The following is a 12,219-nucleotide window of genomic DNA, read 5'->3' as shown; positions in this document are numbered from 1 at the left end:
CGCCCCCCAGCCTGCAAGCAGCCGGCAGTTGGCAGTCTTCTCTTGAGTTTATGGTTTGCCTCTCCATGGTGTCATTCTCACAGGATATGGCCTTTCCATTCTGGTTCTATTGTTCACATGGATTTGTTTCTTCTCTGTCCTCCATTTTAAGCTTTTAGATGGTATGCTCAGGAAAGTGGAACTAGATACTCGATACTTAGAGATAGCTTTATTTAAAAAAAAAAAAGAAAAGCAAAATGTTCATGCCATGTAATTTTAGGAGTATGAGTGGAGACTATGTGTATTCCATTAAGAGACTTTTTGGAGCCCTTTCACCAATGATCTTGAAAGAAAAATGGCCCTTTGTTGATTTTCTGAAAGTGGTTCCTGTCACACCTATGTTTTCTGGCTGGGAACGCCATTGTTTGAGCCTCGTGTTGTGGCGGCCATGTGGGTGAACAGGTACTGCTAAGCTTTATGGCTCAAAGCGAGAACTTCGTGCTTATAGCTCTTCACAGGGGTGAGTTGCTAACGGTGTCTCAGTGAGAAGGGGAAGAGCTGGGGGACTGGGCTAAAGTCTGCTGCTGACTCTCACAGGTGGGAGAACAAAGCTCACCATTTATTTAAGAATCCTGAGAGGGCTGGGAAGTGGCTCAGCGGTGGAGCGCTTGCCTTGCACGCCTGAGGCCCTGGCTGGGAAGTGGCTCAGCGGTGGAGCGCTTGCCTTGCACACCTGAGGCCCTGGCTGGGAAGGTGGCTCAGTGGTGGAGCGCTGGCCTTGCACGCCTGAGGCCCTGGCTGGGAAGGTGGCTCAGTGGTGGAGCACTGGCCTTGCACGCCTGAGGCCCTGGCTGGGAAGTGGCTCAGTGGTGGAGCGCTTGCCTTGCATGCCTGAGGCCCTGGCTGGGAAGTGGCTCAGTGGTGGAGCGCTTGCCTTGCACGCCTGAGGCCCTGGCTGGGAAGGTGGCTCAGTGGTGGAGCACTGGCCTTGCACACCTGAGGCCCTGGCTGGGAAGGCGGCTCAGTGGTGGAGCACTGGCCTTGCACGCCTGAGGCCCTGGCTGGGAAGGCGGCTCAGTGGTGGAGCGCTGGCCTTGCACGCCTGAGGCCCTGGCTGGGAAGTGGCTCAGCGGTGGAGCGCTTGCCTTGCACGCCTGAGGTCCTGGCTGGGAAGTGGCTCAGCGGTGGAGCGCTGGCCTTGCACGCCTGAGGCCCTGGCTGGGAAGTGGCTCAGTGGTGGAACCCTGGCCTTGCACGCCTGAGGCCCTGGCTGGGAAGTGGCTCAGCGGTGGAGCGCTGGCCTTGCACGCCTGAGGCCCTGGCTGGGAAGTGGCTCAGCGGTGGAGCGCTGGCCTTGCACGACTGAGGCCCTGGCTGGGAAGTGGCTCAGTGGTGGAGCGCTTGCCTTGCATGCCTGAGGCCCTGGCTGGGAAGGCAGCTCAGTGGTGGAGTGCTTGCCTTGCACGACTGAGGCCCTGGCTGGGAAGTGGCTCAGTGGTGGAGCGCTTGCCTTGCATGCCTGAGGCCCTGGCTGGGAAGGCGGCTCAGTGGTGGAGTGCTTGCCTTGCACGCCTGAGGCCCTGGCTGGGAAGGTGGCTCAGTGGTGGAGCGCTTGCCTTGCATGCCTGAGGCCCGGGGTTCAGTTCCTCAGCACCACATAAACAAAAAAGAAAAAAGCCGGAAGTGGCGCTGTGGCTCAAGTGGTAGAGCGCTAGCCTTGAGCTGAAGAGCTGAGGGACAGCTCCCAGGCCCAGAGTTCAGGCCCCACGACCAGACCCCCCCCAAAAAAAAAAAAAAGAATGCTGAGATTCTGGGCAGCTGCCAAGGGGTTGGGACAGAGCCTGCTTCTCAGCATTGCTGGAAGGTAGTAGGGAAGTTACAGAATGAACAGACCAGCATAAGACAGTGTGCCTCTGCTCCTCCCACTTCTGGGGTTTGGAGAAAAGACTGATGAGAAATGTGTCTTTTGTAAAAAAATGTAATCAGAAAGATTATAAAATGTAAAACAAAGCTGCTCTGTTTAGAGCCCTCGCTGTTTACTAAGGCCAGGAAGGACGCTTCCTGAACTTTGCCTCTCCTTCCCTGACCATCACCAGTGGGAGGCCTAACAGAGCATGTCTGGGAGCAAGTTAAACTTTCTCCCAGGCAGTGCTTAACCTTCAGATGGTCACATGGGTTTTACAGAAACCTCAGCCTGACCAACAAATAGGAAGGCAATGAACAGATAGGAGGTAAGTCAGCTGGGAGAAGCCAGCACCTGGTCAGCTCGGGTATGCAGTAAGTAGGGAGGCCGACTCGGCGGCAGAGCGTGCTCTCCGGGGCCTTTGTGCGGTCCGGCCTGTGAGGGCGCTCTGTTGGCGTCTGAGGGTAAGAGGAGACGTGAAGGCTCACGTGCTCAGGATTGATTTCTCTGGATTAGAGGTTCGGGGACAAAAGCACCGTCATCTGGGCAAGGGAGGCCATCAGGCAGTGCTGGCCACCCCTGGATCGAGCCATGGGCCTTGCTGTCCACTAGCGATTTAATCACGCGATCAAGGGCTCTAAATGAGTTTTGATTGACAAGTGAGTTCATCTGAATGGTGTTAATTAGTAAAATTTTTACCAATTGGTAGCGTAGATTCAGCTTTTGGGCACAGCTGGGTTCTGGGTGGCTGGCAGATATAACCTGAGGGGTAAGGCTGCTGAGTACTGGTTTTGAATTGTAATGGGTGGACGGTGGCTGAGTACCAGGCTCCAGGGTGATTTGTACCTCTCTTGAAAGAGCCTAGGAAAACAAATTTTCTGGCGCACTGGTATTTATGTAGAATGCTGTGCTCGATAGCAGGCATCCAGACGAGCTCAGAAGAGGGCAGGCAGCATGCTGTCACTTGAGTGCATACTGTCTTCACAGGTTGGGGCTCTCTAGCAGAGTTTCTGTCTTTGTGGTTGTGTCCAATAAATTACAAGGAGTGAGCAATGTGGAGATGTGTGGTTTTGAGCAGGGGCTTTTTACTGCCATGTACTCACCAGGGAGTGTGTGAGTGCTAACGGACAGGACTTCCACGAACCTGTTTGTTTAGAGTTTGGAGCAGCTAAAGGGTAAGTGCAAATTGTATTCACCTCAGTGAGACCCGGCAGCAGATCAGGAGAGACCATTGGCCAGCTCTTTAGAAATGAGGAGTCGAAGGTAAGACCAGCAGCTGCCTTCTGAGTCTGTCCCAGGTAGTCAGGCGGCTGGGACACCCTCCCTGTTCCTTTCAGTGGGAGTTGTATAGGCACCACATTTGCCACTCCTGTTAGAGGAGTGTTAATCCCACCCTGAGTAGCCTAAGCTCCAGGGCTACTTCACCCACAAGGACACTACCTTTCACACAGGTTGAGCAGGAACTTGGGGGAGCAGACCCTAGTGTAGAGTTTCTTCCTTCTTGGGAAGAAAAGCACTCTGCTGGGCTGTGTGAGCTGTGCTTGAGGGAATGAAAAGGCTGGTTTGTTACTATAAAAGCTTGAGCTGTTGTTGGAAAGACAGAGTCCACATGGCCAAGGAGAAGCAGTGGATGTCTACCATAAGTAAGGTGGTTGATAATGCTTTGGGGCTAGGGTGGTGTTTTGTTTTGTTTTGTTTTTTTGCCAGTCCTGGGGCTGGGGCTTGAACTCAGGGCCTGGCGACTGTCCCTGAGCTTCTTTTGCTCAAGGCTAGCACTCTACCACTTCCAAATTTTTCTGTGTATGTGGTACTGGGGAATCAATTCCAGGTCTTCATACATGTTAGGCAAGCACTCTACCACTGAACCGCCTTTCCAGCCCAGGGTCCAAGTTTTGTTAGCCTGCTCCAGGTTTTTGAAGAAGACCTCACTGCTCTGCTGGTGAGGGTCTAGCACTTCGGCACCGTCTGCTCCCATTATTCTAGAATTAAGTGCTGGAAGAATCTCCATGTGGCTGTTCTGTGTACTGGGGGCAGTGTTGTTTCTTTTTGTTTTAGGATTTTTTCTTTTCTTTTGGCAGTAGTGGGTTTGGCAGTATTAAGCAGGTAGGTCCTTGAACTAGTTAGACAAGTAATGTACCATCTGAGCAATGCCACCAACCATTTTATTTTTTCTGAATAATTCTTCCCCCACCCCCCTTGGGCCTGGGGCTTGAACTCTGGGCCTGGGCTCTGACCCTGAGCTTCTTTTGCTCAAGGCTTAGCGCTCTTCCACTTGAGCCACAGCACCACTTCCAGCTGGTTCTGAGTAGGTTATTGGAGATAAGAGTCTCAGGGACTTTCGTGCCCATGCTGGCTTTGAACCTTGTTCCTCAGATCTCAGCCTCCTGAGTAGCTAGGATTACAGACATGAGCCAGTGGCTCCCAGCTGAATATGTTTTACATTTACACCTGTTGGGAGTAAATCACAATCTTCCTGTTTACCTTTCTCTTATGCTGGATTACAGTGCATTCAGCCATACCTGGAACTTTTGGTCCAGCACAATCAGCCTCCCAAGTATTGAAGAGATTACTAGTGTGGGCCACTGGCATTAACACTAGCTGTATCTTTGTGGGGTTTTTTGTTTGGTTGGTTTTTTGTTGGTGGCGGGGCTTAAACTCTGGGCCTTGAGCTCTTCAGCTCAAGGCAAGTGCTCTACCACTTGAGCCACAATGCCACTTCCGGTTTTCTGGTTGTTCTTTGGAGATTGCTGCTCAGGTTGGCTTTGAACCTTGATCCTCCGATCTCAGCCTCCTGAGTAGCTAGGATTACAGGCGTGAGCCACTGGCCCTTGGCTTGTATCTTTGTTTTTGAAACAGGATTTTACTGCTTTTGCCCAGGCTGGCCTTGAACTCAAGATCCTCCTTTAGAGTCTATGGAGGATTTTCTTATGCCCCCGGGTGAGTTTGTAACTACAACTTTCTGGCAGCACATTTCCGTGGGAGTATGCAGCGCTGTCAGGGTTGTTAACAGCCTCTTCTTACATAACATTAGAAGCCCACACTGAGTCCTGTGTCCTGCTGCTGGCTTCATCCTAGCCCCACATAGATGCCTGATCTGCATGTTTTTCTTGTCTCTCTGGCTCAGTCTCCCACAAATAGACCAGAGCTGGCCCTGCCCTGGTGTGTGTCCTGGCCCATCTTACTCAGAAGAGACCGCCACCCAGGGTGAGAGATAACATTGGATCTGGACCTCTTGTGTACATTTGTTAATTTCAGATTTTTTCACATTTATAGTTTATAAACAGAATATGTTCATTTGAAAGTGAAAAGCCGTGAAAGAGAGTAGTAAGATTCTCCATTTAGAGAGGGGCCCCAAAGATGGGTCCCTAGTTTCAGATTTTGAAGTAGATGCTTTCTGTGAATTAGAAATTAGTTCTTGTGAATTTTATAGATTCTAGGTAACATTTGAGCTTTCATTTGGAAATCTGAGGGACATGATCAGATACTCAGAATATTGCAGTCCATGTTGTTCCAACTTATCCTGACTTCTGACTTCTTCGTGGCTGGCGGGGGTTTTCCAGTCGCATGTGTCTTGTTCCAGTGCCCTGAAAAGCACCTCCTGTGTCATCCCCTGCTTGCATGAGGGGCTTTCCTGGGAGGTTGGCATGTCTAGCTTCATTTGTAGATGAGGCTCTAGGGTTGAGCTACATACCTTAGGTCATATGGCTGGTGGGCCCTGGTAGAGCTAGTTTCTCTTCAGCTATGTTCCACAGGTCTGAGTCTCTTCAGATGAGTCTTGGAAGCTCAAGTGGCACAAGATGTCCTGTAATCTGCATAGCAGACCCAGAGGGCAAAGGGCACATTTCTCCTGCAAGACGTGTGACTTCTCTGAAATCTTACTTGTTTGTAAATCGTTAGCCATAGAATCTTATAAGCATGCGATGTTGCCTACTTTTCCTAAGTAGAAAAATGTTCTGTTCAATTATTCTTTAGATCTATAATCTGCAAACATTACTGTATAGTCCAGAAGTGTCTGTCTATGGTGACATATTAAACCCTATGCTAGGTGCATAGGTTTGTTGGGAAGGTAGATATTTTGCTAGTTGACAAAATTGGCTCGATAACTGACTGATTTAGTAGTTAGACCTTTATTTTGAATTTCAAAGCAATAGGCTGAATTTATAGGCTATTGTAATTTTTTTTGCTAGGATTATTTCTTTTCTTTTTTTTCTTTTTTCTTGTCAGTTGTAGAGCTTGAACTCAGGGCCTGGGAGCTATATTTGAGCTCTTTTGCTCAGGCTAGTACTCTATCACTTTGAGCCACAGGACCACTTCTGCTTTTCTGGTAGTTAAATGGAGATAAGAATCTCACAGGGGCTGGGAAGGTGGCTCAGTGGTAGAGCGCTTGTCTTGCATGCATGAGGCCCTGGGTTCAATTCCTCAGCACCACATAAACAAAAAGAAAAAAGCCGGAAGTGGCACTGTGGATCAAGTGGTAGAGCCCTGCCTTGAACTCAAGACAGTGCCCAGGCCCAGAGTTCAGGCCCCACAACCGGACCCAAAAAAAAAAAGAATCTCTTAGACTTTCCTGCCAAGGCTGGCTTTGAACCATGATCCTCAGATCTCAGCCTCCTAAGTAGCTAGAGTGACCAGTGGGAGCTACCAGTGCCCAGTTCTGCTAGGATTATTTCTGATGTTAGGGTGCTTTCCAGTTTTTAGGCATATTTATTTAGCTGATTTTAAAAATAATTCTGTATTTATGTGTTGAGGGAGTCTCCTAGCCTGGCCTGAAATTTGCTATGTAGACTGACTTCAGAGTTGTGATTTTCAGCCTCATACCTCCTGAGTGCTGGAATTATAGATATGTGCCACCATGCTCAGCTCATTTTTAAAAATTTTTATTTATTTATTTATTTTGCTGGTCCTGGGTACTGCCTCTGAGCTTCTTTTGCTCAAGTCTAGCATTCTACCACTTCTGCCACAGTGCTACTTCCAGCTTTTTGTGAGAAGTTTATTGGAGATGAGAGTCTCACAGACTTTCCTGCCCAGGCTGGCTTGGGACTATAGTCAGATCTCAGCCACTTGAGTATCTAGGATTACTGGCATGAGCCATAGGCTCCTGGCTTCCACATATTTTTGTTTGGTTTTATACATGTACCTATATCATGGGGGACTGGGAAGGTAGCTCAGTGGTAGAGTGCTTGCCTTGCATGCATGAGGCCCTACGTTCCATTCCCCAGCACCACATAAGCAGAAAAGGCCAGAAGTGGCGCTCTCGCTTAAGTGGTAAGGCGCAAGCCTTGAACTGAAGAGCTGAGGGACAGCGCCCAGGCCCAGAGTTTAGACCCCACCACTGACTCCCCACCCCCACCCCCAAAAAAAAAAAAAAAAGGCTGAGAGTCATTGGCTCCTAGCTAATCAAGAGACTGAGATCTGAGGATTGCGGTTTAAAGCCAGCCTAGGCAAGAAAGTGTGTGAGACTTATCTCCAATTAATGCCCCCCCAAAAGCAAGAAGTGGCTTTGAGCTGTGGCTCAAGTGGTAGAGCACTAGCTTTGAGCAAAAAAAAATGCTCAGGAACAGCGCCCAGGCCCTGAGTTCCAAAAAATAATAATAATAATAATCATGGGATTAGGGTATAGCTCAGTGATAGAGCACCCTTGACCGTGTGGATTCAGTGCTTACAGACATCCTCACTCTCACAAAAGCTTTTGATTTATAAGCTGTTATCTCAGTTTAGAAATGTAGTTAGCTGGGGCTGGGAAGGTGGCTTAGTGGTAGAGCACTTGCCTTGCATGCTCAAGGCCCTGGGTTCGATTCCTCAGCACCACATAAGCAAAAAGAAAAATGCCGGAAGTGGCGCTGTGGCTCAAGTGGTAGAGCGCTAGCCTTGAGCTGAAGAGCTGAGGGACAGCGCACAGGCCCAGAGTTCTGGACCCATGACTGGACCCAAAAACAAAATAAAACAACAACAACAAAAAAATAGAAATGTAGTTAGAAAAAAATAAAAATAGAGAAAAGAAGTGAAGCTGTAGCTCAGGTGGTGGCATGCTAGCCTTGTGCTAGCATTTGCCCTGAGTTCAAGCCCCAGTACAAGCACAAAAATTAGAAAAAAAAAATAGAAATGTGGATAGGATCCTATTTTGATTTCCTCTTTTTCTGATGGTACTCAGGATTTGAACTTGGGGCCTTCATGCTTGCTCAGCAAGTGCTCTACCACCATAGAGCCAGCACTCCCGTCTCCGGGGGTGGACCTCTGCTGGTGCCATGCCCCCACTGTAGTGTGGACTTTGTGGATGACCGGACTGACTACTGGTGGTCTCTCTCAGGCCAACGAGGTGACGGACAGCGCATATATGGGCTCTGAGAGCACCTACAGCGAGTGTGAGACTTTCACAGACGAGGACACCAGCACCCTGGTGCACCCTGAGCTGCAGCCTGAGGGGGATGCCGACAGCGCGGGCGGCTCAGCCGTGCCCTCGGAGTGCCTGGACACCACGGAGGAGCCGGGCCACGGGGCGCTGCTGCTGCTCCCGGGAAGGTCGGTACCCGCAGCCCTCCCCACCATGGGCATCCTGGAGGAGACCCTCTGGGGTAGTGGGTGGGTCTCGGCTACATTGTGTCTGTCTTGCTTCTTATCCCCTTGTCGAGTTGTACCTGCTACCTGCGTGCAGAACTGAACCTGCCTGCGTGGTCTCTGGACAGGCACTTCACCAAAGAAAAGCTCAAAGGCAGTGGCCCACACCTGTAATTCTAACTCCTCAGGAGGCTGAGATCTGAGGATGGAAGTTGGAAACCAGCCTGGGCAGGAAAGTCTGTGAGAGTCTTATCTCCAGGTAACCACCAACAAGCCAGAAGTGAAACTGTGGCCCAAGAGGTAGAGCACTACCCTTGAGCAAAAAAGGCTCAGGTCATGAGTGCAAGTCCCAGGACCAGCACAAAAATTTTTCCCTTTTTTTTTCTTCTGTCGGTTGTGGAGCGTGAACTCTTGGCCTGGGCGCTGTCCCCCAGCTCTTCAGCTGTAGACCAGTGCTCTACCACTTGAGCCTCAGCCCCACTTCCGGCTTTTTCTGCTTATGTGGTGCTGGGGAATCAAACCCAGGGCCTCATGCATGCAAGGCAAGCGCTCTACCACTGAGCCACCTTCCCAGCACCACAAAAAAATTTTTAAATAGTGCAATCAACTAGGAAAAGGCCCTTGATCTTGAGTCACCTGGAAAATGCCAGTGAAAACTAACTGCATGGAGCTATAAGCCCTGCAGAGAGGAGGCAGCTGTGTCAGTGGTCTCTCTTCCAGCTGATCTCCACATAGGAAGTGAATACTCCTCTGGACAGCAGAAAACTCAGGTTTTAATGCTGCACCTGGGAAATGCCAGTAGGTTTATAGAAGTTATAAGACCAACTTAGTCTTCTGGGCTTTGTCAACATAGTTCGTTTTTTTTTTGAGTGCTCTATATAGTTTTTGTTTTTTTTTTTGTCGGTCGTGGGCCTTGAACTCTGGGCCTGGGCGTTGTCCTTCAGCTCTTCAACTCAAGGCAAGCGCTCTACCACTTGAGCTACAGCGCCACTTCCAGTTCATTTTTTTTTTAGAAAGGAAAATAATAGGTTTACTTGACATTTTGGAGGACCATTAACAAACTTTCCATGACCAAAGAATACCTAGTATGATTTGGAATTTGCATTAACTCTTTTCAGTCCTTAAGATTCCTTTTACAGTACAAACTGAATAAAGTTCCTGTTTCTGTTTTTACATTCAGATGGGGCTGAATAGTATTGCAAAGCAGTAAGTACTAAGCTTAGGCATTCATTCTATTTTGCAACTTTTCTCTCCTCTCTTTCTTACTCCCCTTTTTCCTCCAAATTGCTTTGCTTAAACTATATTACCTATTGACCAGTCAACTTAGTTCTTAAAGCCAGGGCTAGAGGACATGATGCTCACGTTCATGTCTTTGTTGCACCCAGTCTAGATTACCTGTTCTTGTCTAACTGCTTGCCCTGGATGGCTCTCCCCCCTGGTCTGAAGACAACAGGATCTCACTGAGAGTAGCATGCTTGCTTCTGCTTCCTATTCCTGGCAGCTCTGATCTCGCTGTGGAGATGTAGAAGCAGCCACAGACCACTAGGGGCCTGGCTGGGTGTATCCCAAAACCCAGCTGTCTACAGTACCAGGTGTGGCAGGGCTCAGCCTGCCCTGGTTTGTTGAGCTGTATTAATTACACTCTGTAAGTCTCCTTTTTACTTTGTAGTGTCTATTTATTTTTATTTATTTTTTTTAATTTAATTTTACTTTTTGGGTCCGGTCATGGGGCCTGAACTCTGGGCCTGGGCGCTGTCCCTCAGCTCTTCAGCTCAAGGCTAGCGCTCTACCACTCCAGCCACAGCGCCACTTATGACTTTTTCTTTTTGCTTATGTGGTGCTGAGGAATCGAACCCAGGGCCTCATGCATGCAAGACGAGCACTCTACGGCTGAGCCACCTTCCCAGCCTCTTAGTAGTGCTTTTGTATTTCATTGGAAAAATGTTTATATCTGAATCCCTTTAAAATAGTTTCAAACTCAATTCACGTAACTGGCTTTTCTGTGTGATGTTATATAGAGTCTATTTTTTCCCAGATGGATGTCTAACAGACTTGTTCTTGTGTTTGGTTGTCTGTGGGTCATGGTGGGTGTGGGATGTCCATGGGTCATGGTGGGTGTGTGGGTGTCCGTGGGTCATGGTGGGTGTGTGGGTCCTCGTGAGTGTGTGGAGGTGTTCGTGGGTCATGGTGGGTGTGTGGGGGTGTCCGTAGGTCATGGTGGGTGTGAGGGTGTCTGTGGGTCATGGTGGGTGTCTGTGGGTCATGGTGGGTGTGTGGGGGTGTCTGTGGGTCCTGGTGAATGTGTGGGTGTCTGTGGGTCCTGGTGGGTGTGGGGGTGTCTGTAGGTCCTGGTGAATGTGTGGGTGTCTGTGGGTCCTGGTGGGTGTGTGGGGGTGTCTGTGGGTCCTGGTGGGTGTGTGGGTGTCCGTGGGTCATGGTGGGTGTGTGTGGGTGTCTGTGGGTCATGCTGGGTGTGTGGGGGTGTCTGTGGGTCATGGTGGGTGTGTGGGTGTCTGTGGGTCATGGTGGGTGTGTGGGGGTGTCCGTGGGTCATGGTGGGTGTGTGTGGAGGTGTCTGTGGGTCATGGTGGGTGTGTGTGGGGGTGTCTGTGGGTCATGGTGTGTGTGGGGGTGTCTGTGGGTCATGGTGGGTGTGTGGGGGTGTCCGTGGGTCATGGTGGGTGTGTGGTGTCTGTGGGTCCTGGTGGGTGTGGGGGTGTCTGTGGGTCATGGTGGGTGTGTGTGGGGGTGTCTGTGGGTCATGGTGTGTGTGGGGGTGTCTGTGGGTCATGGTGGGTGTGTGGGGGTGTCCGTGGGTCATGGTGGGTGTGTGAGGGTGTCTGTGGGTCATGGTGGGTGTGTGGAGGTGTCTGTGGGTCCTGGTGGGTGTGGGGGTGTCTGTGGGTCATGCTGGGTGTGTGGGGGTGTCTGTGGGTCCTGGTGGGTGTGGGGGTGTCTGTGGGTCATGGTGGGTGTGTGTGGGGGTGTCTGTGGGTCATGGTGGGTGTGGGGGTGTCTGTGGGTCATGGTGGGTGTGGGGGTGTCTGTGGGTCATGGTGGGTGTGTGGGGTGTCTGTGGGTCATGGTGGGTGTGTGGGGGTGTCTGTGGGTCATGGTGGGTGTGTGAGGGTGTCTGTGGGTCATGGTGGGTGTGTGGGTGTCTGTGGGTCATGGTGTGTGTGGAGGTGTCTGTGGGTCATGGTGGGTGTGTGGGGGTGTCTGTGGGTCATGGTGGGTGTGGGGGTGTCTGTGGGTCATGGTGGGTGTGTGGGTATCTGTGGGTCCTGGTGGGTGTGGGGGTGTCTGTGGGTCATGGTGGGTGTGGGGGTGTCTGTGGGTCATGGTGGGTGTGTGGGGGTGTCTGTGGGTCATGGTGAGTGTGGGGTGTCCTTGGGTCATGCTGGTAGCAGGAGAGGGCATGTTCTTTGTTCTCTGTCCATTCTTGGGTCCATACACTGTTTCCTTTATTTCATATATATATATATTTTTTTTTTGGGGGGGGGGCCTGGGCGCTGTCCCTCAGCTCTTCAGCTCAAGGCTAGCGCTCTACCACTTGAGCCACAGCACCACTTCCAGCTTTTTTCTTTTTGCTTATGTGGTGCTGAGGAATCGAACCCAGGGCCTCAGGCATGCAAGGCAAGCGCTCTACCACTGAGCCACCTTCCCAGCCCTGTTTCCTTTATTTCAGCATTGAGCTGATTCATGTTGGCCTAGGTCCTCCAGCTTGTTCTTCAGTATGGTATCTTTGGGCCCTGTGCAATTTTGTATTTGCCTTTTCTTTT

General features: G+C 50.4%; 1 protein-coding gene across 5 annotated transcripts in view; it reads left to right on the top strand.

The window, feature by feature from the left end:
- Positions 1–12,219, top strand: part of Rab11fip3 (RAB11 family interacting protein 3 (class II)) — a 45,729-nt gene that overhangs the window by 10,600 nt on the left and 22,910 nt on the right. For 3 of the 5 annotated variants that reach the window (XM_013011593.1, XM_013011590.1, XM_013011589.1), the window contains exon 3: positions 8,190–8,401. In XM_013011593.1, coding sequence (XP_012867047.1) covers positions 8,190–8,401 — 212 coding nt within the window. The other 2 variants (XM_013011592.1, XM_013011591.1) reach the window with 2 other exon arrangements.

This window comes from Dipodomys ordii, unplaced genomic scaffold (assembly GCF_000151885.1).
Source record: "Dipodomys ordii isolate 6190 unplaced genomic scaffold, Dord_2.0 Scaffold14, whole genome shotgun sequence".
NCBI classification, from domain to species: Eukaryota; Metazoa; Chordata; class Mammalia; order Rodentia; family Heteromyidae; genus Dipodomys; species Dipodomys ordii.
This window is presented reverse-complemented; position numbering and strand designations above follow the sequence as displayed.